Source organism: Apodemus sylvaticus, chromosome 11, assembly GCF_947179515.1.
Source record: "Apodemus sylvaticus chromosome 11, mApoSyl1.1, whole genome shotgun sequence".
Classification (NCBI taxonomy): domain Eukaryota; kingdom Metazoa; phylum Chordata; class Mammalia; order Rodentia; family Muridae; genus Apodemus; species Apodemus sylvaticus.
Genome location: NC_067482.1, coordinates 23,775,441 through 23,794,264, shown reverse-complemented (window position 1 = coordinate 23,794,264; position 18,824 = coordinate 23,775,441). Strand labels below are relative to the sequence as shown.

At 38.7% G+C, this 18,824-nt stretch overlaps 1 protein-coding gene across 1 annotated transcript in view; it reads right to left on the bottom strand.

Moving 5' to 3' along the window:
- The window catches only part of Tmprss11a (transmembrane serine protease 11A), a 56,000-nt gene extending 37,478 nt beyond the window's left edge, over nucleotides 1-18,522 (bottom strand). The window contains exons 1-3 of the mRNA XM_052199694.1: nucleotides 18,245-18,522; nucleotides 6,382-6,503; nucleotides 4,403-4,521 (exon numbers count right to left, since the gene is read on the bottom strand). Of these exons, the coding sequence (XP_052055654.1) occupies nucleotides 4,403-4,521; nucleotides 6,382-6,503; nucleotides 18,245-18,522 (519 nt within the window). The remainder of the gene's footprint in view (nucleotides 1-4,402; nucleotides 4,522-6,381; nucleotides 6,504-18,244) is intronic.
- Nucleotides 18,523-18,824: the final 302 nt, after the last annotated feature.

Here is an 18,824-nt window from a genome sequence, read left to right as displayed (position 1 = left end):
TTGAGCATGGGGTGGGGGCTGTCTCAGTCTCTGATCCCCTTCCCCCTACCTGGACTGCCTAGTTGGGCCTCAGTGAGAGAGGAGGTGCCTTGTCCTGCTGGGACCAGTTGTCTCCGGATGGGATGGTACCCAAGGGGGGCTTCCCTTCTCTGAAGAGAAAGGGAGGAGGCAATACGGAGAAGAATTTCTAAGTGTGAAACTGGGGTGGGGAGGAGGGAGTGGAGACTGTGACCAGGATGTAAACTGAATTAAAAAAAAAGACAAAAACAACAAAAATCTACAACTGTAGATACAAAAGAAATCAAGGATGTTTTGGGAGTAATTGGGGCTGTGTTTCTGAGCACAAACAAGGCAAAATGAAGAACTTCTTCGGCCTGGTAGTAGGCTCTCAGTACACAGGGAAAGTGAAGAAAACTCCCAACTGCTGCCATGGTTTGCAATCTCATGGGAACAGGAAAACAGACAGAGAATAGTGTGTCAAAACCAAAGAGGTTCTGGGAATTTGAGCAATGACACATAGGAAAACACTCACAGAGATGATTCTTCCAGATGACCACTGTCCTGGGGATAGATGCTCATTAAGAATGGGAATCTCAAACTGTAATGCCTGCTCTCATAACCTCACTGTACCATTGACCCAGATAATCAAAATGTGTGTTCTTGAGCACATTAGGTTTTCTGTTCCCACCTGTAAAAATTCGATGGTAATTTATCTTCCTCAAAGGGTTGTCATTGAGGATTAAATAGAGTAAATATATAAGATGCCCATGAAGTTATTTCATTTTATATATACACATATACGGATGTATATATTATTACTGTCATTATGGTTTGACAAGTTGATACCTTCCGTATGTATTGTATTTCTAGAAGTTTCAAGTGCTGTTGATATTTCTGAAAATATTCTCAAAGTAGAACATCCTCTCCATGATTCTCCTTATCCTCATAAGATCTGGATAGAAGTTAAATATCCTGTTCATTGTGTGATTTTTCTTTTTCTTTACAGCAGTGTGAAAACTGGACAGTCAGTAGAAACTGTACTTTGAACATTGAATTTTAGTCTTTTCTTGGATTAGCAATATGGGTGTGCACGTTCTCCCAGTGCTGTGCAATAATACTCAGCAATGTGATGTGTTTTAGCAATTTTTTGCATGTGAATATCTAGGAAATAACTTGAGCCATTTATCAGCTTATTATAAAACAGGCTTTCTGTGTGACTATTTTGTCTAATTCTAGGATAATGTATTTGTCCTGGGTGTCTTTAGGGTAGCCCAGGCTAGGGTATGACATTTGTTAAGATAAGAGCATCACATGCCTTTTTGCCTGATTATATTTTTTCAGCTTATTTTGGGCTCACTGCGGTAATGTGATATTAACTTAAAGCTTACCTTTCCTGGTGCCAGGAAACCAGTCTTCTCTAAAGGATATAAGGGGATATCTATGTCCCTCACAATATTTCTTGGTAGTGGGAGTTTTAATAATATCGGGGCATGAACTCAATTTACTTTTACATCTCCATTCAAAGGGGTAAAGCCAAAACAATGAGGCAGAACAGGATCTGCAGCCGTCTTTCTTGGCAATCCAATTAGTATCCACATAGGAAAGAGAAGAAGCTGGTTTTACTCATTAGGATTTAGCAACTATTAAGAGGAGTGGCTTGGGATGAGGCTTGAACCCTTCCAGGACGTCCTCTAAAGCGCCCTCTGTAGGGGAAGGGGGGAATGGCTGCAGATGTAAGGTAGAGATAATACAAAGCTTTTCCTGACCACAGGGATCCTCCTCCATCTGCTTTTCCCTTTGAGATTCTCCTACACTTACCGCCTTCTATACACAGTTTAATCCTTAATTATGTCCTGCCCTGCCTTCTAACTCCAAGTGCTTTACTCACATCTCCCCCAAGAGATTGCAACAACTCGAGAAGACAGATCATATTTCCTTTGCTGAAATACCTATGTGCCAAGAAAAACAGTAAGTTTAATACTCATATTAAGAAAAGCTTAGGCTGCTGCCTGTAGGTGGGATATGTTCTTCCAGCTGGGCTGCTGTACCTGGCCTCCTTGGGAAAGGAAATGCCTCGTGGTCCCCACCCACTCAGAAGAGAAGCAGAGGCTGAGGGCAAAAGTTTGTGGGCCGGGTGACTGGGAGGTGGGCAGTCAGCTGGATGTAAAGTGAATAAGTAAAAAAGCAAAATTAAGTTAAACAATTAAAAACAAATAAACAAGAAAAGCTTAGATTGCTTAGCTGTTTTTGAAAACTAGTTCATTAGATGGTGTCTAAAAGCTGGTTCTCTGTTAATGTCACACTTGAGAGTATTCACTAGATGAATTTAAGAGCTAACATAAAAACATAAAATTCTAAAATTAATAGAAGAAAATACAGTAAAATCTTTTTGATTGACCAGGAGGAAGGGACTATCATAGAATTTTCAAAAACAGTCACAAGGCTCAGAAAGTTGGTATGATTGTACGGCTTTCCATTTCATAATCAAAACAAATAGAAGAAAAAGGTTAAGTGTGGTGTCTACAACAAATGCAAACTTGGTATCTAGAAATTATATGTAAGGCCTAAAAAATGCAAGCAAACAAAAATAACAACATAGGCAAAGAATATATACAAAGAATTTGTAGAAGGAAACGCCCCCAAAGCAATGAGGTACTCAGTTGTAACTTGAAAAGTGCAAATTAAAATAAGGTAATATTGCTACTTTATGCTTACTAGGTTAGCAAATAATACTAAGAAAAGAAAAATAACCCCAAATTTATATGATATGAGCTAGATACTTGTGTATTCCTGTTATAGGGTGAATACCAAATGTCTTCAACAGGCTCGTATTTTGAAAGATTCTATCTAGCTGAGTTGTAGCAAACTTTATCAAAGCATTCAACATTATTAAAATATAAAGGTATCATCATTTATTACTTTTCAATAAATGATACTAAATACCTGACAGATACAACTTGAGGGATGAAATATTAGCTTATCTCCCTCCATAGTTTGATAAAGTTCTTTGATGGTGGCAAGCGATCTTTACCAAGTGAGGTCTAGCTAGTCAAAGTAGGCTACGAGTGACAGGCAACTGAAAGCTATATAGGACCCCTGGTTTCCAGGGAACTCTTTTTCTCCTTTCTGATTGGCTGTGCCACAACAGCTATATGCTCACTGCTTTTTCCCATCTGTGGTGCTGTTTGAGGAGGCTGTGGAACTTTTAGGAAACGAGGCCTGGTGAGGGAAGCAGGTGACGTTAAGCGTGTTCTCAGGCCCTGGTTATAGTAAAGAAAGTCTATTTTCTTGCCTACCAAGATGCGAATGTGATTTGTGTCACACATTGTCCCAGTAAGATGTTCTGCTAAGTGCATGGGACCAATCAACTATAGACTGAGATAAAATACATATTTCTTCTCTCAAGCTATATCTGTCAGGTTTTCAGTCTCATTTATGGAAAACTTACAAATAATTATCCCTTTCCATTTTGAAGATAGTTTTCTATAACCAAGAAGAAGGTCTTCACCAGATGCCAAGCCGGCTAAGAATTTGGTATTAAACCTCTGAACTTCCAGAGCTATTTGAAATAAAAAGTGAGTTGTTTAAGTTACCCTGCCTATGGTACTTTTTGTTACAAAAAACAAGGATAGAGTAAAACATCCCATTTTGGGCACATGAATCAAAATGTATTGCAGGTCAGATAATGCACTGAGTCAGCCACTCTCAAAAACGGTAGTTAACCAGCAAGTGAAATTATGCAAAGAGGACCAGGAGTTCTGCTTCCATAAATACTTGGATGTAACAATAACAGGAAAAGGAGAGGCATGATTAGGACCTATCTTACAATGACCAGCAGAAACAAAGGTAAAAAATGGCAGGTCCAAACTATTTGGGGGAGGTTACAATGAATTCAATACATGATCAGCAGCACAGATAGTTTTTTCAAAAAGATTTGCATAAAAACAGAATGGAACAGACATGGTCGGTAACACAAGAGGTAAGTCTGAAGTATGCTCACATAAAACAAAATGTCATTTTGCAAGAACGATTTCAAACAAGCAAACAAAAGTTCTCATAAAACAAAACAGTGACCTGAAGGGGAAGGAATATGTGTGTGTCTGTTATGGCAGTCAAGGACACTAAATGTATAACAGGCCATGTGGTTCCATAGGTTAGTTGCTTAAAGTATCTATTCCATAAATATGTAGTGACAACCATTAAAGGCCCTGAATATACTCATGAGAATAATAAGTCATTATTTAAGTCAATGTCTGTCCCTGAGGCACTTACATGCCTAGAAACTCACATATAACTGACCCTTGAAAATATATTTTAAACTCAGTTTCTGTTATACATGTATGCCCAAATTTTGTCCATTTCTGGCAGTATTCTCTGATGAGATAAATTTTATCTGACTTACCAAATCTTCATTCATCTCCTGTAAGTCCTTCAATTGATTTGATCTCTTTCCTCCTGAGTTGCTATTGATTTGACTATCTGAAATTGTAAAGGTCCCTTGATAATATTCCATTTTCTGGCCTGTGATGATAATGAAAAGTAGAAAATTCATAAGCTATGCAAATACTTCAGGATCCAAGACCTAACTATAATGATCCAGAAATGAAGCTATAAATTTACCACCAAACCTCTTTCTAGTTGAACTTAATAAAAATATAGTAGCATATTAACATAGTTTTCTGTTAATAATAGTAGCTGATATTTGTTGAAACTTTACTATGTACAGAACCTCACATGTATCATTTCATCATAATTCCAGATTCTTGAAGTTGGCATGACCTCCATTTTATAAAGAAGAGAAGTAAGGCACAATAACATAAACTACCTTGAAGCTTATTATACAACCAACAGGTGGTCTTTCCAGAAATTTCTATTTTACAGTGAAGCTCCATAGTTTGGATATTCATTGCTACGGTTTCTTGTGTGTGTGTTGAGGTGTAAACCATCTAAGAATAGAGGTAAGTGAGTATTCTTGCATACTTTTACTTGTGGAGAAAGAACGAAGTAAAATGAAAGAAATCATCAAGATAAAGGCTGTCAGTCACTGCAAGCGACAAGTTTGTAACAGTGGTGTCCATCAGCTTCTGGCTATCAGCGATGAAAAGAAAAGAGATCAGAGCCTGATGTCAACTGTTAACGATGCTTTTGTATAATTAATACAGACTTTTTGTCATTGGTATAAACTGCTATCGGGGTTTCAGTATGAGTCTCAGAAGTGGTAGAAAGTCATTTCATTTTCATTTCATCTCATAAAGCAAGCATCTCTCTATTGCTAAGTCTTTAAAGATGAACTAGGAGTTTGTTTAGAGCTACCGATCTCTGGATTAGAATGAGTACATGTACCACTTGTTGCACATTCTTGAGAAGATTAAGGCCTTCTCTCTTAATTTTGTATTATTTGCATGCATGTTGTTTATATTAAAGATGGCCCAGTTTGTTAAAAGTGCTATTTCCTTTATCACCTTGGAAACTGACTCAGCTTCTTGTTGCTCTTAGTTAGGGTTTTATCTGAAACTCTCGTAAGTAGCAAATAAAAGGATTTATTTTAACAAATAGAAGGAAGTGATTTACCTCCTGCATTGTAAATATATGAATGTGTCTAAAGGTCTTTATCTGCTTTCTGTCAGCATTTATATTAAATGATAAATTAATGAGGAAAAAATAAGATGACATCTTATAAAACCATACAAGTGATTACCTCAAGCTTCTCATTTTTATAGCACACATACGTCCCTTGAGTGTTCTGCTGTAGAGATTTGTCAAAAAATGTAAATGGTTTATACTTAGCAAAGAGTAATATAATGCATAGAGAGCATTATTTGTGTTAATTTAAATATATTAGACAATAAAAACAAAATCTTTAAATACTGTTTTAGGAGAACAATTTTTTTCTACGAGTAAGAGATAATATTAAGTCATAACGTATATGTGATTTTAAAATTCATTATTTTATTAGATATGTGTTTCTGTCAGGGGAGTTGCCCTAGAAATTCTACTGGACAGAGAAAAAATGGCAAATTAAAGAATCAATTCTGATAGCAACTTTATTGTAGTTTTTCATGTTGATGTGCAGCTGATGGTTAGACTTGCTTAGTCTGACTGCTATCGGCCAAATGACAATGTTTTTAATACTACATGTAGATTCTCAAAAACACTCTAACCCAAGCAAGTGAGAACCTTTTATACTTTGCTGAACACTGTATCAATTATATCGTAAGTACCCAGAAAAATACTTGTACTTAGGAATGGTGCAATAATTACTTGTGATGAGATGACAGAATAAACTCTAAAGTATTCTGAGCACAGGACAGTCCCAGGTGAAAGTATGAATCTCATTTGCACTGTGCTTGTGCAGCAGTGCGAGTCCCAACTGTCCCTTACCGAAAACGAGGAGGTGCACCAGAAGTCCAATGGTCACTACCACCATCACCAGGGAGAGAGCGGTGAGGAGGGCACTCACCCATGGCTTCAGATCTCTGCTGTGGGTGCCGAATCCTGCCACTCTGCATAAAGGAGCACCGTGGTTATTTCTTCATGGGAGCAGTTACAGGTTTTCTAGTTGTGCTTGGATAAATCTACATTACTATATGCTTCCTTTTACACCAGGAGGACATTATGTTGATTTTGGTTAAAGTCATTTTGGTCCTGTGAGAAGATACTGAAAAGACTAGTCCTGGGGATTATATTCTTGCCCCTGGTTTCTGCTTCCAGTGACATTTGTAAAGGCTTGCAAAAGCCCATTTCTCCCCTTCCAGTGCTCTCTAAGTCTTACCAGTCTACCTAAGGCTTGCAAACTAATGTCAAATACACTCATTTATTCACCTTTTTTTTTTAAAACTAATGTGAAATTTTAAACGTGGAAAAATTGGAAAAGTCTAAATAAATATATTTATCTTATAATTTTATCAGTGACATTTTGTTGTCATAAAACTCATTTTTATCTCTGCATTAAGAATATACCTTAATTAATAACTTATGGTCTTTCATGAACTCATTGCTATCAACCGGTTATTTTCAATATCACAAACTAATCATTCTCTCTCCTAAAATTAATAATGCTCTAATATCTTCTAATGGCCAGTCTAGCATTTATAGTTGTTTTACACTGGCCAGGATACAATCCTGTTCTATGCAGGTCAATGCAGAGTACTTGGTAATTATGGATTATAAGTCTCTTTTAATCAAAAAACAACAAGGCTTCCTTTGAAGTTTGAATGTCATGAAGTTGTTGAGAAAATAAAACCAACATTTTTTAGATGGTTTAAACTTCTGTTCTTGTCTGATGTTTCTTTATGGTACCAACCAACTTGCTTTTCTAATTTCCCTTTAACTAGAATTTGCATCTAAAACCTTAATTAGGTTTCGGTTCAATTCATTGACAGATATACTTATATGTGCTATTGTGTTCTTCGTATTTCATTAAAGTATGAGTAGAGAAAATTGTCACAGTTTTAGATAAAAAAGAAACAAACCTGCCTTTCTTCTATTAACTTTTTGTGATCAATTGTGTTCACTGTATTGTATCAAGTGGTTGCATGAGTGCTCAATACACAGAGTCAACTAGTACTCCTCTGTGGGATGCCGTGGTTTAAGGTCATCTTTCACCACCAAAAGCTGATGAGGAGTCTGGTACAGGATAAATTTATAAACCTATAAGCTACATGCATGTTAAATCAAGTTTGCATATGAATTACAAGATATCAGCAGAGAGGTCACTCACCAGTCCCTGTAACCTTAGTGATCCATTTCAACAATTTCCATAATAGTGGCTTGTTTTCCTGTTTCATTAGTTTCCTATTTCGTCTTTATATATTGATAACAATATTTCCTCAGAAGCAAGAGAGATTCTTGCACAGAATTTATTGAAATGCTTTGTTCTAAGTCAACATTCAGTGTATAGTGGTTATTTAATTTGGGAGGATATAAAGCCAGTTTGATAAGTTAATGTCAAGGTAAAAATGTATTATAGTTTAAGCCTAGATAGTAAATAAAAGACAGATTTCAGATGGGCATGCCACAATAGATGTGGAAAAACTCACAAAGCCTCAAGATGAGACAATAAATATCAGGCAACTGAGGAACACTGCGAACACAGAGGTGGAACTCCCTAGGGAAGAACTTTTCAATGGCTGTCTAGTGTGAAATGAGCAGCTCCAAGACATATATACAAGTTCACGGGCTGATCAGGTTATATTTAGGAATACACATGAATGTACATATACACATACACATACACATACACATACACATACACATACACATACACATGCACTTGCACATGCACATGCACATACACATGCATATACACATGCATTCTTGCATGCAAGAACCATAAATGAAAGAAGAATCCATGGCTTTGATGGAGTGGAAAGGGATGTATGGAAGACATATGAAGGAGAAAATGGAAGGGAGCAATGTAATTGTATAAAGTTTAAAAGAATACATTTATCCAATAAACCTGAGAGGAATGAATTCTGTGTGTAGAGAATATAGACTGTGTATACAATGATTCATTAAAAACAAGACAAAACAACAAGAACAACCACAAAAAACCCAAAAAACAAAAAACACGAGTTGTCTGAAGAAGCGCTGTATGTTCTCTGATGGATGCAATCTAACACACTCAATTGCAACACCAAACTGATGCTCTACATACAAGGGATCACTTTGCTTTCTCAATGGCTTGATGTTTAGATTCAGAATAAAAGACATTTTAGAGATGCTTTAGTACAATTTTGCTACACTCTGAAAGAAGACACCTATATTCAGAAATATAAAGTGATTTCCCTCACATAACAGAAGTTGGAGGTTTCTCAAACTAATTCTTCTGACTTCTAGAACACAAATTCCCAGTAGCAAACTATCTTTCAATTAGTTCCCCTTGAATTCTTAGAGGTGCTTATAGTTTATGTGTGCATCTATCCAGTTCCTCATGCAGTATATTTGTTCATGTCTTAGGGAGTTTCTCAGTGACTGACCAAGAGAATGGGGATTGGGGTCAGCTTGAAGAAAGTATTCTGTCTCAGTTGAGTGCCCCCTGTCTCACATGGCATCATGTTAGTGTGCCAAAACATAAGATGCTCAAAGGGAAAGAAATGTTTAACTTAAGGACATGGACAAGCTTTCAAATCTATCCATCTTCTCATACAGTAGTTCCTCTGAATAGGAAGACAGCTGTGGAAAAATCACACGCCTGCTACTCAGGTATTTACAGATGGCAGCACAGACTCTTGAATGGAAAAAAACTGCTTCCAGCTTTACCATATGTTGCTAAAGTGCCGACTGGGCTGTCTTCAAATCCCACAGAGAAGCTGTGAGCATCTGGGGAAAAATGAACAATGATTTGCAAAATAAATCTAGCATTTAAAGTATGGCATTTTTGGTAAGGAGACAGCTGTGTGGTGAACTGAGAATTCACAACAGAGGAATCTCGAAGGGCTGAGAAGCACCTAAAGTAATATTCAAAGTCCTTAGTGTTCAGAGCAATGCAAATCAAAATGACCCTGAGATTCCACCTTATACCAATCAGAATGGCTAAGATCAAAACCTCAGATGACAACATGTGTTGGAGAGGATGTGGAGAAAGAGGAACACTCCTTCCTTCATTGCTGGTGGGATTACAAACTGGTAAAAACCACTCTGCAAATTAATCTGGAGGCTCCTCAGAAAACTGGAAATAGATCTACCTGAAGACCCAGCAATAGCACTCTTGGAAATATACCCAAAAGATGCCCCACCATGCCACAGGGGACACGCATTCCACTGTGTTTATAGCAGCCTTATTTGTGATAGCCAGAAGCTAGATACAACTCAGATGTCCCACAACAGAAGAATAGATACAGAAAATGTGGTTTATTTGCACAATGGAATATTACTCAGCTATTAAGAACAAGGACATCCTGAGTTTTTCAGGCAAATGGATGGAACTAGAAAATATCATCCCGAGTGAGGAAAATCAGACCAAAAAGGACATGCATTTAAATGAATATTAGCAAAAAAAAAAAAAAAAAGTACAGAAAACCCAAGATACAGTCCACAGAACTCCAAAAGGTCATCAAGCTGAAGGGTCCATGTGAGGATGCCTCAGTCCCACTTGGGAGGGAGAAGAAAGCAACCACAAGGGGGGAGTGAGGGACCTGGGAGGGAAAGTGACTGGGGGAAGGGGAGGGAATAGGGATGGGGAGGGGAACATGATCTGGTATCGAGTGGGGAAAAAGGACTGAAGCCCTGAGGGCCAGCAGAAAGAATGGAACGAGGCAACCTCAGGAGGTAGGAGGTTGGGGGGGGGGCTCCAGAATGCACCAGAGACCTGGGAGGTTAGAGACTCTCAGGACTCAAAGGGAGGAACCTTAGATGAAATACCCTACAGTGTGGAAAGGTAACTTATAGCGCCCACCTCCAGCAGAAAGACAGGGCATCAAATGAGGGATGGGTTGCTATCTCACAGTCAAAACTCTGACCCATAATTTTACCTATCTAAAAGAACTGCAGGGATGGAAATGGAGAAAAGTCGGAGGAAAAGAAGGTCCAGAGACAGGCCCAAAGTAGGATCCAGCTTAAGGGGAGGTTCCAAGTACTGACACTATTACTGAGGCTATGGAGTGCTTACAGAATGGGACTGAGCAGGACCTCACTAAAGAAGACCCAACAAGCAGCTGAGTCAGATGCAGATATTTGCACCCAACCAATGGAGAGAAGCAGCTGAGCCTGCTGTTGAGTTAGGGAAAGACTGAAAGAAGCTGAAGAGAAGGGCAATCCTGTAGGAGGACCAACAGTCTCAATTAATCTGGACTCATGAGATCCCTCAAACACTGACCACCAAACAGGCAGCATACAGCACACATATAGCAGAGTACTGCTGCGTCTGGACTCGGTCAGAGAAGATGCACCTAACCCTCAAGAGATTGGAGGCTCCAGGGAGGTTAGAGGTCTGGTGGGGTAAGGGTGAGAATATCCTCATGGAGACAGGGGTGTGGGGAGGAGGTATGGTATGTGGAACAGTTGGAGGTTGAACGGGGAGGGGAATAAAATCTGGAGTGTAATAATTAATTAATTAATTAATTAATAATAAAATGAGTGATTGCTGCTCTTGAAAAAGATGTTTAGCACCCAGCAGCCATGTGGGGCGCCTGACAACTGCCTGTAACTCCAGCTCCACAGGGATCCAACACCTCTGGGCTCCTTACATTCAACTACCCACATACAAACCCGTAGGACAAAATGTGTGTTTTAGAGAAGCTTTGGGGAGTACACTCCCCGTACAGCCTTGAGTAACACAAGCTACAAAGCCCTAAGTCAAAGCTACTGCTGCTACTGCTGCTTAAGCCTACGTGAATAAACACTTCATTTAAGGCCAACTTTTCTTTATTTGTTTCTGTTTTAATCATTTTTTTTCTCTCATAACATTGCATCCTGGCCACAGTTTCCCCTCCCTCCTCTTCTCCCAGTTCCTTCCCTCTATACACATCTCCTCACTTGCTATCCACTTCTCTGCTTCCCTGCAGAAAAGGGCGGGCATCCCACGATGTCAAACAAACATGGCATATCAAGTTCCAATAATATTGGGCACCTCCAAATATATTATACATATATGTATACACACATATATGCATACATACATATACATACATACATACATACATACATACATACATAATATTAAGGCTGGATGGACCTGCTTTTATGGTTATAATCATGTTAGTTAAAAATGCAAAAAAATCCCCACCATCTCTGCACAGACTTGTTTACTCACCTTAAGATTGCTCAGATTAGAAAAACAAACAAACAAACAAACAAACAAACAAAAAACCAAAATCAAAAAGTCTCAGTGCAGCTGTTTGAATATAGCCTCTTTGTAAATTTAAGCAGCATTTTGTTAGACATTGTTTCCCTTACCAGCTTTGTGTATGCTGGCAAAGAAACACAGGTGCATTCATCTTCTGTCTCTGAGTAACTAATTACTGTAACATTTGTGGCACAAAGCAATAACCAGTTGCTGTATGTGGCATAGCTGGCTTCTTTGCCCATATAATATTATGATGTGTTTGGGGTTATTCATTTTTCTTCTTATTTGTGAAATTCCCTATCCTCCCTTCAAACCCTCCTATATACCATTTCCCACTTTCCTTTAAATTTATTTTTTCACTAATAATTATTTCAAGTGTGTATGTGCAAGTATATAGATATATTCCTAAACATAAGTTCAGTCTGTATAATGTTATATATATGTATGTTTTCAGGGCTGATCACCCTAGTGATCATAGTCTTATGACCAAGATCGAGACTCTGGTTGGGGCTGCTTTCATCATCTGTGGTTTGTGACCCACTTCCAAGCTCACTAGAGTATTAGAGCTCAATTGAGGCCGAACTGAGATCAAAATAAAGCTCAATCTTCGCTTACGGTGTCACCTGGTTAGATCTCCAAGGATAACAACCCATTTTTTAAAATGAATTTTCTGGGGATTTTGTTATATCTGTAAACCGCCCCCTCAAGATAGGCATTTGATTCAGTAACTAAAGAAGCATTATGTAGAAGAGAGGGTGGGGTATGGGGGTCAGCTAGGGATTTGACCTCACTACAGCTAAAAATAATGTGACTTTAGAGAAAAGGATGCATGCTTCCAGAGAGAGGATGTGAGAAATCACCTTTCAGACTGGTAGTAGAGCACCATTCTATGAGAAGACAATTCTACCATGGGCTTGGGATAAGGCAAAAAACATGGAATGTTTTATTCCAGTAATGTTTCTGAACACGCAAAGTGAACTCTTACAAATTAAAACAAGAGCTAAAGCTAATCCCTGTCATGCTGTAATTGGCGCTTTGCATTCTTTGGGGGAACAAGCTAGTACAAATGATCCTTCTTCTGAAACACACGGCCTATAATCTCCACGAAACCCAGTTTATCTCATCCATTACCTTCCTTAGTCATATTTGAGAAGGGTGTGTTTGTGGCTTGTTTTCTTTTTTCAAGATGCTGACAGAGAAAAATGGTATTAACTCAACAATATGACTTTGCCTTTAAATCTTGCAGGATGAAAAACACACAGCGAGTTAGAGGATGCAGTTCCTTAGTATCTTCATATGTGTGTCAGAGATGACTTAAGCAATAAACAAACAGACAAACAAACAAAAAACAATGAACCCCCCTAAAACAAAAAAGAAATGTAGAGCCTCCTGACCCATGGGGATCTTCTTTTCCCTAGGAAGACCTTCCCTGACAGGCATCCTGTAGCCTGTCCAGCTGGCCCACCTCCAACTTTAAGTTCTTTTCTGTTTTGTCTATAGGCTCTAGAGTTTTCATTCATTTTTTAATTTTTTTTTTTACTTTCTAAATTCTTTGTTTACATTCCAAATGCTTTCCCCTTTCCTGGTTCCCCCCTCCCCATATGTCCCATAAGCCTTCTTCTCTTCACCCATTCTCCAATCACTCCCCTCCCTTTTCTCTGTCCTGGTACTCCCCTCCAATAGAGTTTTCATTCTTTCAGGTTATTTTTCTGCTCTCCCTAAAACGATGCATGTTATGGATGTAAGAATGGGTTGTATGGTTACCTTGGCTATGATGAAACACCATGACCAAAAGCAAGTTGGGGACGAAAGGGTTTATTGGGCTCACACTTTCACAGCATAGTCCATCACTGAAGGAAGCCAGGACAGGAACTCAAACGGGGCAGAACCTAGAAGCAAGAGCTGAAGCAGAGGCCATGGAGGGCTTGCTCCTCTTGGCTTGCTCAGCCTACTTCCTTATAGAATGTCCTTATAGATAACCAGCCCAGGGGCAGCACCACCCAAGTGGGCTGAGTCTTCTCCCATCAGTCCCTAATTGAGAAAATACCCCTCAAGCAGCCTGATCTTCTGAAGTCATCTTTCTCAATCGAGCCTCCCTCTTCTCAGATTACTCTAGCTTGTGTCAAGTTGACATGAAATTATATAGGACAATTGATTCCTTGTCAACCTGACACAAAGACATCACTGTTAAGCCACAGTCTTCCCTTTCTTGTTCATTCTCAAGATCACAAATTAATAAAGGCCTCACAACATAAAACATTTTACAGACTTAAAAAGCCCCACAGGCTTACAAATTCAAACGCCTTAATAGTCGTATCTAAAAACAATTTTATTCCTTTAACATTTGGAAGCTCTTTGTAATGAAAAACTTGTAGCTATGGATAGGCTGACAGTTTGAATGCATGTGTAATAATGACCTGTCTCAGAAGCAGCTTCTTTCTATGATTTTGGAGGGTAGATCAATCGGGGAAGAGGTTTTTATGTAATTTGAGACAGCTTACAGAAAGAGACATACTGTTTCTTTATACATAGATGCTTATTTGGGGTGACATGGAGTAAAGGTCTGACATTATACAAGTTGGCTGATAATTTAGGCATTCTTTTAGAACACCATGCACAAACCAATTATTTACTGAAACTATATGATACTCCATTAAGTTCTGAGTTTTAAAAAAAAAATCAGTCTTTTTAAAAATCCAAAGCTGTAGGACCTCAGAGTCTCTCTTTAAAAAAGTTTTAAATCTCTCAACTTTATGAACTTATGTGATATATATGTGTATATATGTGTGTGTATGTATATAATCTCACTTCAAGAAATAAGCACCCGGGCAGAGTCACAATTTAAACAATGCAAAACCAAACTCCAATAGTATAAATAAGTCAATGTTCCATACTTGAGATTCACACATAATCTTTTGCTCTCTCCAAGCAACTGGGGTCCTCTCTCCAGCTCCACCTTCGTCACCACACACAGCTTGTCTTCTAAGTTTGGAAAGGTTCCACCCCATTACTACTGCTGTTTTCTGTGATCATCCCATGGTAATGGCATCTACAAAATACCGGGGTCTTTGCTGCAACTGGGCTGCCTTCACCAATAGCTGTTCCTAAGCTCTCTTCACAGTACCAAGCCTCAAATTCTCTGTACAGTCCCTTCAGTCCTGGATCTTCAACTGCTACAGAGGCTACACATTCACCAATAATGTCTTAGCTTTTTTGCTGAGCTTTAGCTGTTTTCCATGACCCCATCATATCTTCAAAACCAATCCCATCTGGGTGACTCTAACACTACCAAATTTGGCTTCAAACTTGAGGTAAAACTCAGACACCTCTGAGACAAGTTTCTATGTGCTGACTCTCAAGAAATACTCCCCAGGAGATTTTTACCTCAGTGATGCTGTTCCCTTCCTAATGCGCTGATTATTCAGTCCCACCTGACCAGCATCCATTTTACCAGCAAAGCAAAGGTTTTACTTTAGTGTTTCTGGTCTATTGTTAATCACAGCCAACTCTTCAGCTCTAGATGATCAGAAGCACAGATTCTTCACACAAAATGGCCAGTAGAGTCTTTGCTTCCTTCTGAAAATTCACAAGCCAGGACTCCATTGTCTACACTGCCTTAAATAGTCATATTCACCCAGCTCCTACAGAATAGCCCACTGAGCTCTCAACACTCACAGCTTTTCTAGTCAAATATCCCAAATTCCTTCAACAATACTCCAGAAAATAGGACTGTTACAGCAACACCCTACTATCCTAGTACCAATTTCTGTACTAGTTAAGGTTGCTGTGATGAAACACAATGACCAAAATCAACCTGGGGGAGGAAATGGTTTGTTTGGATTATATTTCTACATCATGGTCCAACATCAAAGGAAGTCAGGACAGGCACTCAAACAGCGCTGGAACTTGGAGGCAGGAGTCGATGCAGCGACCATGAAGGAATGCTGTACCAGTTTGCTCATCAATCACTAGTAAATAAAATGTTCTATAGTCTTGCCTATAGCTTGATCTTAGGGAGACATTTTCTCAACTGAGGCTCCCTCCTCTCTGATGACTATAGCTTGTCTTAGTTGACATCGAACTAGCCAGCACAAAGTATATTCATGTGATTGCCATACAACTGTCTATTTACACATTGGTAATAGTTCTATAAATATTTATACAACCATTGTTTAAACTTCAGTAAACACTATCTGATGCTAACTTATTGTTGCCCAGTTTCCCATGTGGTAAGTCTTACTAATTTATGTAAAATCAGAGAGGATTCGGTGGTTTAGAATGTTTACTGTGTCCATAGTGGAGGCAGGTTCAGTTCTGACACCCATATGGTGGTTCAGCCTGTCATGCTAATGCTAGGGAGTCGAACTTCCTCATCTGACTTCCATGAGCCTCACTCACCATTTCTTTGTCTGGAAACCTTCAATGGAAAAAAATCCTACAGAACCTAAATCTTTTCCTTTGAGCATTTGCTACAAGAAGTCCTCAGCCACTTGCGACATGAAAAGGGCAAGGAACATTCAGTGATGACTTTGACATATAACTGACAACTGGTCAACCCTTACATACTTTTTAAGAATCACCCCTTAATATAGAAAATTTAAAAACATGAGCTATTATTTGGAAGATGTACTTTATTCAGCTAACTGATTACTTTGTGTGACCTATAGTCATTCTTGTAACTAGAATTGCTCATAGTAGATTTGTGAGTATTTTGCCCTGAGAAACAATTTGCCCAGTTCTTACATCTTAAATATGCAGTTAGGATTTGGTCATTTAGAAACATATATTCTAGATTCTAATTGATGATATGGAGTTATGTCTATGTATGGACTATGCTGTGATATTTCAGGATATGTATGTAATAAATAGTGAACAAATCAAGGTTGCTGCATATCTATAACCAGGCAGGTTTTATTTTTGTGTTAGAAATATTCAGAATCACTACTAGCTATTTTTGAAATGGTCATTAATTATTACCCTTAATTATTCTACTAGCGATAGAATATTAGAAGCTTTTGCTGCTTCTTATTTGTGTAATGACGCCACTAGGTGTTCTCCAAAGAGTCTGCCTTTGACTTGTACAACTCAGAATATTTTTTCTTGAAGAGCAAATTGTGCTTTAAGAGGTTGGTTTTAACTTTTCAAGAAAAGCTTCCCATTGCACAAATGGATGATTTGTGGAATTTAAGCCACATGGAAGTAGAGGCTTTCCTAAAATGAAGTAGAGACTGTTTTATTGGTCAAAAGATTTAACAGTCTTTGTTGTGCTTATGTCTTGAATTTGAAATTGATTTTCCACATTCACATTTTCTGCTGGCCTTAAATGTGTGTGTGCTTTCCCAAAGTGATGATTCCTTTCTGCCTCAACTTTAAAGAGCCTTTTGTGAACGGAACAGCAATGGTTTGGAGAGATGGGACGCTAAGAGGAGGCATACAAAGGAAATGTAATGACCACACTTCTATTCTACCTAATACCTTCTGATTTTAATGTGTGTGTGTGTGCCTGCATGTGAGCTCATTTACATGCACAAGAGTCAGAAGAGAAAGTTGGATGTCCTCTACTACTACCTGTCTTATGAATTTTCATCTAAATCTTTAATTGAACATTATGCTTGATAGGCAGCAAGTGCCAGGCATCCTCCTGTCTCTACTGCACAATTCCAGGCTCAGTAATGCAAGGGCAAGGCTACACCTAGCTTATTCCATGAGTTTTGGGGAATTTTACTTAGATATTCATACTTGTGAAGCAAGTGTTCTTACATATCCACAGCCCATAATTTAATTCTTGATAGCTAATTTGGACACATATCTTCTGTAAAAAAGCAAGATCGTGAAGGCAGTGAATAAGCCATGCATAGCAATGAGACATCTCTTAAGCATGTTCCCAAGGAGGAAGAAGGGGGGAGGTTTCTCAGATCGAATATATTTGGTAAGGAATATAAAAACGATTTGGGTAAGGTTGAATGGGATCTTCTTTTCTGAGTTTTTGGTGATTTCAAATGAAGAGTAAAACAGGAAGTGTGTCGTGTCCCCCCCCCCCCAGTTTTCTATATGTCATGGTCACTAACAGACTCACTGTATCACATATCATTTAGGTCTTAGACACTAACAATTTCAGTATCTATATCTATGTTTCACCAACATCTCTTCCTGTTTCTTGGGTCTTCCTGTTTCTCACAAGGGGCATAAGACATGCCTGTGGGTGTGCTCTTACCAGCATGAGGCTTCATTGTTAAAGAGTTGTCAGGGGAGCTGACAACAGAGGAAACCAAGGATCTGCCTTCTTGTGTTTCTTTCCCATCCATCTCCCAGAGCTGGTGGCAGTGAGGGCAAGGCAAAAAGGAGAAAACTATGTAATATATCATTGTGAGGTGAGAACAAGGAATGTTTTCTGTGGGAAAAGATAATGAAGTTCATGCTGTACTGAATTCAGGGAAAGAAGAAGGACCTTGGGTCTACAGAAGAAACCTCAGCTCCTCATCAATTCGCTGTGAGCCTGGGCGTGCAAACTGGAAACCAAAACTGGGCTTAAGGGGGCCCAACTGTGAGAAGTTTGACACTGTCAGATGAGAGTGTGAGAGGAAGACTATGGAAAACACTTTGTCTTGGCCACCACTGATGTTTTCATGCCCGTGGAGTGGTGAGTCCCTGACATTATACTGCTGCTCATTCCTCATTACATCTGGCCTTAGAGGTGGGACATCCTCTGAGTTATCCAAAGCACAGTGGAAACACATGTTCTCTGATACCTCCTGACCTTAATTAGTGAAAATAGTTTCCAGTTTTGCCTTTTAGATCTCTGTTCTTTTCAGCAAAATGGCATTTCCTAGTTCTACCCTGAAAAAACTTAAGTTTAACATAGAGAAAGCAGCACAACATGACTTCTGATTATCCTACCTTTGGCTTCAAAGTCTTTATTAAATATTGTTGATCTCAGTGTTTGAATAAGTGGCAGCTTAAATTAATGCAGAATAATTGAACAGGCATCTGACTGGCCATGGTATACACGAGTTTTTAAAATTAGCCTGAGTATTTATCC